Here is a 13,149-nt window from a genome sequence, read left to right as displayed (position 1 = left end):
TTTCTGGTCCCAGCATGCTTCTGGTCTCATGGGGTGGGAGCCAGGCCCGCACGTCTGGGCTAGCCACTGTGGCCTGGGGGCCGGCTGCCCTTTGGTGCTCATCGCAGCAAGCCAGGTGGATGGGATTGGGGCTTTTGCTGCATGGACGTGGGGTGGGCAGCAGGGGGCCTGGGCGCTGGTGCAAGTGTCAGGTTCTTGCCCCTGGGAGTGGCTTCCGGGTTCCTGAGTGTGGTGCCTGCCTTCGGCCTCTCACCCGAGTCCTCCAGTTCTCAGTCTCATTGCCACCAAGGTGGTCTCCACTGCAAACTTGTTACCCAATCCCTTGCCAAAAGCATCTCATCTTAGAGCCCAGGGACCCAGGGTCCTGGTCTCCAGGGGGCTTAAGGCTGGGGAGGGGGGCACCGTGTTCCTAGGTCTTCCCTGAGCGGGGTGCCTCCCCTGCCGTTGGCGCATGGGAAGGCAGGGGTGGCCCTGGAGACATCCTCCTTACCTAGAAGGTGCCTCTGTCCTGGGAGACCCCTGACAGCACATTTGGAAAGCCCCGAACTGAGTGTGGAGGGGTGCTGGTGTCCCGGAGAAGGGAGGACAGCCCTGGGCAACTAGTGAGGCCATGGGGGGGCCAGGTGGGATCTGGCTCTTGGCCAGGGGCAGGTTGGGATGGGAGGAAGGCTCTCAGACTTGGTTCTGGTGTGGGGTGTCCAGGAGCTGGTCGTGGACGCAGGCCGGCAGAGCTAAGGGGAATGGGATAGGTCTCCAGACATGAATGCAAATCAGCCTGCTCTGGAAGCATTTGGAAGAGCTGAAGTCATCCAAGCAGGGCCAGCCCACCCTGGGTGTGAGTGGCCGTAGCAGGCAGTCCAGGGTGGGTGGACTGTGGAACCAGTTCTGAGTGTCCTGTGTAGACGGCAGGAGCCGCTCCCTTCTCTCCAGGGGCCCACCTTTGTGGGTCACTGGACTTTGGAGAAGAGGGAGCATGGAGAGCATGGACGGCCACTGCAGAGCTGGGTGCCAGGAGGGCCAAGAACTGGTTGCTGCCCCTCCCCCCACCCAGGAACCGGCTTTCCCTGGTAAACCTGCCCAGCCTGAGAGTCTGGGGAGTTCCTTCCCAAACCCAGCCCCCAGGCCCAGGCTTGGGCCACAGTTGGGTGCCTGCTCACCATCTCTGGGTAGGGTGGGCACCGTGGACACAGTGGGGGTGGGGGAGGAGGGACCCACCACCACCACCTGGAGTCACTGGACGGATCCCACCCTCTGGGGACATGGTGGGGAGAGGACTCCCAGTCTCTGGGGCCACCGGAAGGCCACACCCCCCAAGGGGGGCCAGACCTCCACCCTCTGGGACTATCTGCACGGACGGACGCAGGAAGCGTCTCTGCCCCTCTGCCGTCCACAAATCCCGTTTGGCCAGAGCACGCGCCCAGCACGGAGGAGCCAGAGTAGAGGCCGTGTGGAGACACCTGTTTATTGAGCAGTGGAGCCGGGGGCAGGGACGAAGCCGTGCGGTCGGGGCGCTCCTGACTACATGGTGAGCTCCTGCAGAGAGAGGAGACCAAGAGAGCAGGCTGGGGAGGGGCCCGGCAGGGCCAGCAGCAGGGGGCCGAGGAGGGCCTTCCACTCACCATGATGGCGTTGACGATGTCGCTCTGGTTGTCCCTCAGGGCCCGCACGGCCCTGGCCCTCGACACGTTGGCCTGCGCCATCACTAGCTCAATGTCACGGAGCTCCAGTCCTGCCTCATCCACCTGGACGGGGGCAAGCCGGCAGGTTCTGGGGCTGCCCCCACCCCAGGAAAAGCCATGAGACGCCTCCCCAGCCCTCTCCTGTGTCCCTGCTTCCTACCTCCTCCTCCTCTTCCTCCTCCTCCTCCTCCTCACACCCAGACCTCACCAGCGGCCCAGGTGCAGACTCGGGGACCAGGGCGGACGGCTCTGTGGGCACTCTGAACTTCTCAGCAGCAGCTCTGTGCACTTGCTGGGACAGGTCCTCGATCTGCAGGGGCACAGCGGTCAGCCCCAGCCCATGCCCTGGGCCCCCACCCCACCCCCCGTGGCCGGCCAGACCTTGGCCTCGCCGAAGACCACATAGGTGTCTGAGGCCGGGCTCTTGAAAACATCAGGCTTGGCGATGACAAACAGGATGTTCTTGGATTTCTGGATAGTGATCCTGGTGACCCCCTGGATTTGCCGTAGGCCCAGCTTGGACATTGCCTGGGGGGGCACAGGGGCCTCAGACCTGGGAATCAGCCTGGGGGTCCCAGGCTGGGGTGGGGAGGAGCAGGTAGGCCCAGGAGAGAGCACACTGATGGGAGAACAAGGACTCTGCCACCAACTCTAGGGGACCCTCTGTGGGCTCTGGGTAGAGCCTGTGGGGATACCCGCCCCCCAGGTGTAGGGTAGGATACCGGACCCCAGCTGTGGGCACGGTCTCAATGGTGCTCTGGCCCCAGCGGTTTCACGACCTGATGGCCCCACCCATGGCGTCTGTCAGCCACTGGGTGTGAGGGGTCCCCTTACACAGCAGGCCTGTTCCCCGGGGAGTGGCCCTGGCAGGACCCCACCCACCTTTCGGGCCTTCTTCTCACTGCGACTCTGCTTGGCTTTGGCCACTGTTTCCTCGCTGCTGCCGCCTGCTGGGACCTGGGGAGGACAGGGTTTGAGCACCCAAGGGAGGGTTGGGTGGGGCCCTCTCAGGGCTGCAGCCTCCCCCATCCCGGGCCTGCACCTGGGTCGGGCACTGTGCCGTCTGCGCTCCCGAGAGGTCCTGCTCCTCCAGCTCGGCCGATGACTCCCCGTGGCTGTCTGAGTGCTGGCCGGATCCTGGAGCCCTCGGGGGCGAGTCTGGGCATGGGGTGGGGGCGTGTGCATATGAGGACGGCTTCTGCCTCGTAACTCATCCCTACGGCCCGCCCACCTGCCCCCTGTGGTCCCGGGCTTGGGACACAGCTCCGGCCCCTCAGCCCCCCTCACCTTCCTCCAGGCTGTCCTGGTCATCCTGTTGCTCGGCGGCTGGGAGCCCTTGAGGGCCAGGAGGCACTTGGCAGGGGGTCGAGATCCGCCAGGCCTGGTCTTTGGCATGGGTGTCCCCCGTGGGGGCCGTTTTGGGGCTGAAGAGGGGGGAGTGGGGTGGGAGGCTGACTCGATGCCCAGCCCCAGGAGGTTTTGTGGTTCCTGAGGAGGCAGCCACTGCCCGCTGGGCTCCTGCACGTGGTGGCTGGAGGCCCGGAGAGCCTGGAGGCTCCTTGGCCTCCGTCGAGTCTTCCCTAGGTCCCTGGCAAGGGCAGGGCATGAGGGGTGCCATGGGGCATGGGGCTGCCTCTGTGGGGACCCCAGGAGCAGCGGGCTCTGGGCCAAGGGGCCTGTCTCGGGTCATGCTGGGCAGACCCCTATTAGGGCTTCTGGGGGCTTGTGGTGGGGACAAGCTGGGGCTTCCAGGGGCTACTTGAGCCCTCACTCCACTGCCTGGGCCCAGCATGGGTTCCAGCCGCCAAGAGGGTGCTGGAATGGTGGGGGCAGGCTCTTCGGGGCAGCCCCTTCCAGGCCTGGCCACAGACCTTGGGGGAGACTCAGAGCAGGAAGCCAGCCCAGCTTCTGAGGCCACAGCAACAGAAGACCTGGGCTCGGGGTTGGCTCTTCCCTCCTCTGCTGGGTTCTGGGGCCATGTGTGACTGACCTCGGGGAGAGCAGCAAGATGTACCTCTGGGCCACTATCCCCAGGAGCCTTCCTAGCACTGTGGGGTGTTGATCTGAGGCCTCCAGCCCCCTGATTCTCACCCCCTGGGTCCTCCTTTGGGGGAAAATGGGGCTCAACTCCATCACCAGCAAAAACACAGGCACTGGCACAGGTTTCCTGCTTAGGTGCCAACAGACCCTCAGCTACTTCTTCTCTAATGGAGGCAAGCTTGGGTGGGTCTGTGGCCTCCATGGCAGGCCCAGGGGGGCCTGTGGCAGGCTCTGAATATTCTAGGGCCTCCGTGGCAGGCTCAGAAAGTCCTGGAGCTTCTGTGGCAGGCTTGGGGCATTTGAGGGCCTCTGTAGCAGGCTGTGAGCATTCTTGGGCCTCCGTGGTAGCTTCTGGGGCTTCCGTAGCAGGCACAGAAAGTTCTGGGGCCTCCGTGGCAGGCTCTGGGCATTCTGGAGTCTCTGTGGCAGGCTCAGAATGTTCTGGGGCCTCCGTGGCAGGCTCAGAATGTTCTGGGGCCTCCGTAGCAGGCTCTGGGCATTCTGGAGTCTCTGTGGCAGGCTCAGAATGTTCTGGGGCCTCCGTGGCAGGCTCTGGGCATTCCAGAGTCTCTGTGGCACACTCAGAATGTTCTGGGGCCTCTGTGGCAGGCTCTGGGCATTCCAGAGTCTCTGTGGCAGGCTCAGAATGTTCTGGGGCCTCCGTGGCAGGCTCTGGGTCTTCTGGGGCCTCCATGGCAAACTCAGAATGTTTCGGGGTCTCCATGGAAGACTCAGAATGTTCCAGGACCTCCATGGCAGGCTGTGGGCATTCTGGGGCCTCCATGGCAGGCTCTGGGCTTTCTGGGGTCTCCATGGCAGGCTCAGAATGTTCTGGGGCCTCCATGGCAGGTTCTGGGCATTCCAGGGTCTCTGTGGCAGGCTCAGAATATACTGGGGCTTCCATGGCAGGCTCTGGGCATTCCAGGGCCTCCGGGGCAGGCTCAGAATGGTCTAGGACCTCCATGGCAGGCTCTGGGCTTTCTGGTGTCTCCGTGGCAGGCTCAGAATATCCTGGGGCTTCCATGGCAGGCTCTGGGCATTCCGGGGCCCCTGTGTCAGGCTCTGGGAGTTCCGGGGCTTCCATGGCAGGCTCTGGGCTTTCCAGGGCCTCTGGGGCAGGCTCAGAATGTTCCAGGACCTCCGTGGCAGGGTCTGGGCATTCCAGGACCTCCGTGGCAGGCTCAGAATGTTCCAGGGTCTCCAGGGCAGGCTCAGAATGTTCTAGGGCCTCTGTGGCAGACTCAGGGTATTCTGGGGCCTCTGAGGTCGGCTCAAGGAGTTCCAGGGCCTCATTGGCAGGCTTGGTGCATTTTGGGGCCTCCATAGCATGTTCCGGGCATTCTGAGGCTTCCATGGAAGGCTTGGAATGTTCCGGGGCCTCTGTGCCAGACTCCAGGCATTCTGTAGCCTCTGTGACAGATGGTGGACATTCCGTGGCCTCCGTGGCAGACTCTGTGCATTCTGTGGTCTCCATGACAGGCTTGGGGCAATTTGTGTCCTCTGTGTCAGAGCCAGGGCATTCCACGGCATCTGTGGCAGGCCTGGGGTGTTGCAGGGCCTCAAGGGGGTCTGTGGCCTCTGTGGCAGGCTTGGGGGAGTCTAGGGCCTCCGTGGCAGGCTTGGAGGTACCCCATGAGGTCCAGGGCACCCCGGTGTCTGCAGCTGGCTCCAGTCCATCCAGCTGGGCCTGGTCCCGGGCTGGAGGCCCCAGGCCTCCCGTGCAGCTTGTGTCCCTTTCCTCAGGTGCTGGCCTCAGTTCTGAGGTCACTCGTCCTCCCTGTTGGGCTGCAGTGACCACAGGGTCGATCCCTGGCACGTAGCCTGCATCTACCCGCAGGGTCTCAGGCCTGGCCTTGGCAGGAGTCCCTTGGCTTGAGGGGAGGGCTGCGTCCTGCAGGGACACAGGTGTGGCCTCACAGTCAGGGCCCTGGTGTAAGGTCCTGTCCGTGTCCCCCGGCTGGGGCACAGGGCTGACTGTGGCGGCCAGCGCCTGGCCTGAGGGGAGGCCGGTGTCCTGCAGGGACAGAGGTGTGGCCTCAGATTCAGGGCCTTGGCCTGCTTCTCCTTCCAGGTTCTGCAGAGAGTCTGGGCCTGGAATGAGGGTTCCCTCTTCTGGGGAGGTCCAAGACTCTGGGCCTAAGGCTGCGCCGTCATCCTCCCATTGGGGCTGAGCCGTGACCGCAGCAGCAGGCACCAGACCTGAGATGGAGCCCATGTCCTCCCCCCAGGTCCAGGGGCTCTCCCCAGTGAGGCCCGGGGTTTCCTGTGCTGCGGGAGGAGTGGAGGCCTGGCCCATCTCGGGAACCCGGGCACCCGGCTCCCGGCTCTCGGAGGCTGGGCTGGCCACCCCCGCGGAGACGGTAGGAGCGGGCTCGCCGGGGGTGTCCTGGAGCAGGGCGGCAGGCTGCGCATGGGGCTCCTCGCTGTACAGCCTCTCGTCGTCTGCCCCCGCATAGGAGGCCGAGTCAGGGTCGGATGAGGCCGCCGAGGTGTCGTCCCGGAAGGCGAAGGCCTCGTCCATGCCCTCGGTGATGGAGAGGTCAGACAGGGACTGCAGGGAGGAGGCGAACGTGCTGTCGTCCTCGCCCTCCCCGGCTGGGTCCCCTCCAGGGACAGGGACCTCCTCCTCCTCCTCGGGGGCTCTTGGCGTCACCTCCACAGCCTCCACCTGCACGATGAGGCTGCCTCGGAAGGGCAGGAGGGCGGCGGGGACCATGGGGTCGTTGGCCAGGAAGTCCAGCTCGAAGAAGTGGCCCTCTTGGCCCCAGGAAGAGCTGCTGTCGGCTGAGACGCTGGATTCCGGGGACGGGGGGCCTGGGGGCCCCGCGGGAGGCAGCTCCTGCTCATCAGCCAAGGAGCCCGGCGGGGAGAAGCCCCAGCCTGAGGGGACATCTAGCCCTTCGGCCGGGGCCAGCAGGCTCAGGGAGCAGGACGGGGATGAGGCCCAGCTGTCTCCATCTGCTGTGATGTAGGAGCCCGATGGCGAGGCGGGCGGCGAGTCCCCTGGCTCAGCCGGGGCCTCCCTGCGGGGCCCTGGGCCAAGGAGCAGGGCAGAGGTGGTCTCGGTGGGAGTGGAGGGTGGCGTGAAGTAGGAGTCAGGGTCTGGTGCAGGGCAAGGCACAGGAGGGTCACCCTGAGAACACAACTCGGGGGGTGGGTCCAGGCTGGGGTGCCCACCCTCCCAGTCCCTGAGCTCTGGAAGGGCTGCCCTGGACGGCAGGGACACCCGGCGGGTCTCCTCACCCATCACGATCCGGGGCTCCAGGGTGGTTGGGGGAGGGCCACTGGCAGGCTGGGCCTCGGGGGAACCCAGGCTGGGGCTGCCTTCTGTGGGGACTGCCCAGGCCGAGGGGGTGCCTCCCGGCCCTGCATCCCAGCTGGCTCCCTCGGGCGGGGGCCGGGCGCCTGGCTTGCTGGGCAGAAACTCCAGGGCCAGGGTGCTGGGTCCAGGGGTCAGGGCACAGTGCTCCAGCCGGTCCCCTCTTGGGGTGGTGGCCACGGCCACATCACAGGACGACTCTGTGGAAAGAGAGGGGTGTGAGAAGGAGAGGCATCCTCCAGGAGTGTCTGGGAGAGAATTTCCGAAAGGTGCGATGCCAGGGGAGCAGCCTTGGGCCGGGGATGGAGGGCATGGATCCTGAGGCCAGGACCAGCACCCATCTGCAGACACTGGCTGGCTGGGACCTGGCAAGTGACCTCACCTGACCTGCATCAGAAACCCCCCGGGGGGGGGAACCTGGGTGGCTCAGTGGGTTAAGCCGCTGCCTTCGGCTCAGGTCATGATCCCAGGGTCCTGGGATCGAGCCCCGCATCGGGCTCTCTGCTCAGCCGGGAGCCTGCTTCCTCCTCTCTCTCTGCCTGCCTCTCTGCCTGCTTCTGATCTCTCTCTGTCAAATAAATAAAATCTTAAAAAAAAAAAAAAAAGAAAAGAAACCCCCAGGGGCAGGACACCTGCATCCCGCTGGCTCTGTGATGATCTAGGTTTCCCACCTCCTGTGTGTGGAGGTCTCGCCTCTAGGCCTTGTCTCCTTGCTGCCCACACCTGAGGCCAGCCTCTAGGGGTGCCACCCGGCTCTGCTCTCACTCCTGCTCACAGAGAGAGAAGTGGGGCCACTGTGTGTGCATCCTCAGGCTGCAGGTCCCACGGAGGCTGAGCTGGAGTGTGGGGGTGGGGGTGGGGTCCCGTGGGAGAGGGCAGTGGGAGGACGGGCTCCAGGACAATAGGGCCAGCTGGGCCATTCCGCCCTGCGGGGCTGGAAGGGCCCCCCCTGCCAGGAATATGCAAGCCGGACCCAGGGCAGCATCACAGGGGCTGCCTGGGCCTCGACCACCCGTTCAGAGGGTTCCTGCTTCCTACCCATTATCACCCCACAACTATGTGCCTCAGTTGTCTCCAAAAGTCAAGAATCTGCCAGGATTAGGGGTGAAGTTTTTACGAAGGGGTAGTGCCCTCCACTGCCCATTGGTCTGCAGCAATGGGGGACGCTCCCTTGGGTGCCGGGGCCATACTACTGCAATTCTGAGGTGGCCAGGGGATCCTGAGAAGGGGTCTTTCGAGTCCACTGCCGTTTGACAGACACCGAATGCCTGGAGGTGGGTGTGGTGGGCAGGGACGGGAGGAGATGGGGCTCAGAGCGGGTGGTACCCTTGCCGTCCCGTCCTGGGGCAGGGAGAGGGCAGAGCCCAGCCATGGGGGATGAGGAAGGGAAGTCAAAAGTCAAAGGTTTTTAGAAGCATTCAAGGTCATCAAGCAACTTGAGACCCTGGGTCTGAGAAGTCCTAGCTTTACTGGACCCCAGAGGGAGTCCAGGCCCCCGGACCCAGCTCTGCGGACACTCCCAGGTGACTGATCCACAGTAAGGTGCCCTTGGCCCTCATGGCTGACCTGCTGGGCCACCCTTCTTGGTCCTTTCAGACCCAGGTAGACACCCTCAGCCTCCACCCAAACTTGCTGACCTCGCCTCTCCAGTGATGTTTGCCTGCGCCCCGGGGCACTGCCCCCAGACCTGCTCCCCCAGGGGATCTGACCTCCCACCCTCACAGCCTGTCGCCCGGGCTTCCCCAGGCTCTAGCTCCAGTCCTGCTCCAGCTGCCCAGGCCACCATCCCTGAGGCAGCTTCAGGCCTCTAAGGGGCGGGTGCCCCTGATGATGGGGTGCAGTGGAGAACCCCCCACCTCTGTTCAGGGCCCACAGCTGCTCACAGACAATGGGGCAACAGCGGCGGCCCAGAGGGCGGGACACCAGCCGAGAGCCACGGAGCCCTGGGATGCTCACAGGCCCTCGCATCGCTCCCGGCTCCTGGAGGACATCCCGTTTCCGCCCTTCCCCGCAGTCCTGAGCTGGGACGTGCGGGGGGGGGGGGCGGCGGTCAGCATTCAGGTGCTCGAAAGGGCAGGGCGCCAGAAGGACCGGAGAGGGGACGGGGTGGCGGGGGAGGGGTGATTGGAGAAGGCAGAAGGACAGAGGGGACAGCAGGAGAGGGATTAGACAGGGGACAGGCAGGGACAGGGCGGCGGAGACAGCCGCAGGGGGCACAGCCCGAGGCCTCACCTGTGCGGGGCCCGGGCCTGCCCGCCTCCGGCAGCAGCAGCTCGGCGCGGGCAGCCTCCCCGGGCATGGCCTGACCGTGCGCCCTTCCCTCCGTGCCCGGTCTGTCCGTGCGTCGGTCCGGCGGAGCCTGCGCGGCCACCGCCCCTCGGCCAGGGGGTAGGGGGTGGGTGGGTCATCGGATGACGTCAGCGCCGCCCCGCCTGCCCGGAGCCCCGAGTGAGCGTGCGCGTGCGCCCCAAGCACTGCAGAGCGGCTGGGGCGGGGGGCGGCCTTCCTCCTTTCCCCGACCTGGGCTTCGCTCTCCTTCCGCGCTGCCCGGCCCCGCCTTTCCTGCAGCATTCCCCTCTGGACGCCAGGGTATTCGGGGCCGGTCGGAAGCTGGACCAGGGAACATCAACCCTAAGCAGGGCCTGGAAGAGAAGGGGGTGGGGAGGGTCGCCAGCGCGCAGGGTGCAGGGGCCTCAGCGCCCCGAGGGAGGTGGCGGCGCCGACCCGGTGCCCGGCCTCCTGCGCGCCCCTTGCCTCCATCCAGGAGGTGAGCCGGAGCCGCAGCTCCGCGCCGATTGGCTGCGCGCGCTGGTCTCCGTGGCAACCGCCTCCCGGCTCCATGGAAACTGGAGACCGAGCAGTGCGGGAAGGCGAGGGTGGGGGCGCGCCCCGCAGCTCGGCTCCCGGACAGGCGGAGGAAGAGGAGAGCCACGCCCCCGCACCGCTTCCGCAGCCGCCTCCGCCGCACCCCAGAGCCGCAAGCCCTCTCGAGCCTCCCCGAGTTGTGCCCTTGCTTCCTCCTGGGCCCTCCCGCGCTCGCACCCGCCCAGTGCCAGGCTCCGGCTCCAGGAGACAGATGACCATTGTCGCCACCCAGAGCTGGACGGGGGCAGGGAATCAGAGCGGTTATTGTCATGGGGGTGGGGCTGGGCGTCTCCCCAACCTGTCTCTGCGTGGCAGCCCGGGATGCACCGTGGAGCTAACCCCCTTGCCTGCCCTAGGCAGCAGCCCCGCCTTGCCCAGCCTGAGCCGGCATCCTGCACCCCTCTCAGGGTCTGGAAATGCTGGAGACCCGTTCATCTATCCCCGACCAGGACCCTCCTCTTCCCCTCCTTCCCCACACCTTCATCCGCGCCTCCCAGACTCCTCTAAGTTGCCTCCGCTCCCTCCACTCCCGCCCTTCGCCGGTGCTGCAGCCGGGGCTGAGTTCTTCTTAGCCCCACTGCTCCACGGACCCTACTAACTGGCCTGCACACACTTTCCGGAAACCAAAAGCCCTTCAGCATGCCCTGAAGGCCTTCTAGCTTTGTCTGCTTTGTGGCCTAGCTTTGTCTCTTTGCCCGACTGCCAATAAATACAGGAAACCAGAACAACTCTCTGACATGAAAAGAGTGAGGTGACATGGTGGGGGTCCCCAGGGCTGGAGGAACAACAGAACAGCCCCACATAAGGGGGTCCAGGATCACATTTCTTGACCTCCCCCTGCCCGCCCCCATCCTGCTACCAGGAAGAGGACCAGGGGTGTGTATTCATCCCCATGTGGGGCTGGAGTTCCACTGCGACTCTAGGGGTGTCTGCCAGAACTGGCAGGAGGATCAGGGAGAGGCCCATTCCTTCCCCAACCTGCTCACTGTCCCTCTGCCCCACCAAGATGCCCCAACCTGAGCACTGGTTAGGGGGTGCCCACAAGATTCCCCGGCCCCCGGCCAGAGTTCCAGGTTTCCACCGAAACCACAGGCCACTAGAGCATACCCAGGACCCGCCTGGCAAGCCCGAACAGGACGGCCACCTGCTAAAATACAGAATGTGAACCGAAATCACGCAACTGATCAGGGGACAATAAAAAATCCCCGTCCTACCAGGAAACTCAAGGAAACCCCAGACCCAGGAAAGGCACAATCAGAATCAGAAAGAGGAACCGGCTGATGCCCAAACGGAGGCGGAGATGCTAGGATTATCAGACAGGGACTTTAAATCTGTCGTGCTCGAAAAGCTTCCATAAGGAATAACAGTTTATCTTGGAGCAAATGGAATATGTCAGCAAAGAAAGAGACATAACACAGAAGAAAACCAAAATCACAGCACGATACAGACTCATCGAAATGAAACACTTGCTGGGCGGCTTATCTGTGGCCCGAAATGACAGGGGACGTCCCCGTGAGGCTGAGGATGGGTCCACAGAAAGGACTCAACCTGTTTACAACAACAATAATGAAAACGCTGGGGAAAATTGGACAGAGGCTCAGGAACCTGGGGGGGTAACAACACAAGATCCGCTGTTCACATAGCCGGAGTCTCAGAAAAGGGGCAGGGGCGAGTGGTCGGAAAGAGTACTCAAGTGATGCCTGAAGCTCCCCAACACAGCCAAAGACAGAGACGTAGAGATCCAAGGAGCTGAGCAAATCCCAAATATGGTACATCCAAGGAAATCCACATCTGGACACTTGAGCTGTAAGCTCTGAGCACTGAGGACGAGATCATTGAAGCAGCCAGACGAGCGTGAACCCTACAGAGAACGCTGAGGGCAAGTGCAGTGCTCTTCTGGTCCAGAGCCCACGGCTGGAGGGAAGCGCACCCTGTGTTCCAGGTGTTAGAAAGTGAGAACCATTCAAGAAGAAGACCCTGGCTTCGGCCGTGTGCCTGTGTGCATGCACGGGAGCGACGGAGAAATGCACCCTGAGTGAGGGGACTCTGAGGGCTCCGGCCCCTGCCCAGCGCCCCACAAGCCTGGGTAAAGCACGTCCCTCCACCAGGATGAACACGATAAGGGTGTCCTCTTGGGGCACCAGGAGGGAAGAAGGAGCACGGGAAGGACAGAGAGCAAGCTCTCCTCCTGAGTGCCTGGCGGCATGTGTGACGATGAAACAAACATTAACACCAGCTGACACTCAAGAGGGTTTTTTTTTTTAAGATTTTTTAAAATTTTACTTTATTTGACAGACAGAGATCACAAGCAGGCAGAGAGGCAGGCAGAGAGGGAGGGGAAATTAGGCTCCCCGCTGAGCAGAGAGCCCCATGCGGGACCCTATCCCAGGACCTGGAGATCGTGACCTGAGCTGAAGGCAGAGGCTTAACCCACTGAGCCACTCAGTGCCCCTCAAGAGGGTTTTTTAAAAAAAAGATTTTATTTATTGGAGCGCCTATGTGGCTCGGTGGGTTAAAAGTCTCTGCCTTCAGCTCAGGTCATGATCTCAGGGTCCTGGGATTGAGCTCTGCATTGGGCTCTCTGCTCAGCGGGGAGCCTGCTTCCCCCTCTCTCTCTGCCTGCTCGTGATCTGTGTCAAATACATAAATAAAATCTTTTTTTTTTTTAAAGATTTTATTTATTTATTTGACAGAGAGAAATCACAAGTAGATGGAAAGGCAGGCAGAGAGAGAGAGAGGGAAGCAGGCTCCCCGCTGAGCAGAGAGCCCGATGCGGGACTCGATCCCAGGACCCTGAGATCATGACCTGAGCCGAAGGCAGCGGCTTAACCCACTGAGCCACCCAGGTGCCCCATAAATAAAATCTTAAAAAAAAAAAAAAAAAAAGACAAAACGAGATGACACACCCCAAACCATTCTATGTAAGTTGAGATACAGTCCTTTTATTTATTTTTTTTTTTTTAATTTTTTTTAAAGGTTTTATTTATTTATTTGACAGACCGAGATCACAAGGAGGCAGAGAGAGGCAGGCAGAGAGAGAGAGGAGGAAGCAGGATCCCTGCTGAGCAGAGAACCCGATGCGGGGCTCGATCCCAGGACCCTGGGATCATGACCTGAGCCGAAGACAGAGGCTTTAACCCACTGAGCCACCCAGGTGCTCCCGAGATACAGTCCTTTTAAATGGTCAGAGTCCACAGAAGGGGCACCTGGGTGGCTCAGCTAGTTAAGCCTCTGCCTTTGGCTCAG

General features: G+C 62.8%; 1 protein-coding gene across 1 annotated transcript; it reads right to left on the bottom strand.

The window, feature by feature from the left end:
• Positions 1-1,437: 1,437 nt before the first annotated feature.
• NACAD (NAC alpha domain containing) lies at positions 1,438-12,180 on the bottom strand. The gene is made up of 8 exons (XM_045089585.1): positions 9,271-12,180; positions 2,967-7,238; positions 2,722-2,837; positions 2,562-2,636; positions 2,061-2,207; positions 1,840-1,989; positions 1,620-1,742; positions 1,438-1,533 (listed from the first exon to the last, which is right to left on the bottom strand). The coding sequence occupies exons 1-8, from the start codon at positions 9,335-9,337 to the stop codon at positions 1,519-1,521; spliced, it is 4,965 nt and encodes a 1,654-aa protein (XP_044945520.1). The 5' UTR covers positions 9,338-12,180; the 3' UTR covers positions 1,438-1,518.
• Between the last annotated feature and the right edge of the window lie 969 nt (positions 12,181-13,149).

The sequence above is a fragment of the Mustela putorius genome, unplaced genomic scaffold (assembly GCF_011764305.1).
Source record: "Mustela putorius furo isolate JIRA1106 unplaced genomic scaffold, ASM1176430v1.1 tig00003845_pilon_pilon_pilon, whole genome shotgun sequence".
In the NCBI taxonomy this organism is placed as follows: Eukaryota; Metazoa; Chordata; class Mammalia; order Carnivora; family Mustelidae; genus Mustela; species Mustela putorius.
This window is presented reverse-complemented; position numbering and strand designations above follow the sequence as displayed.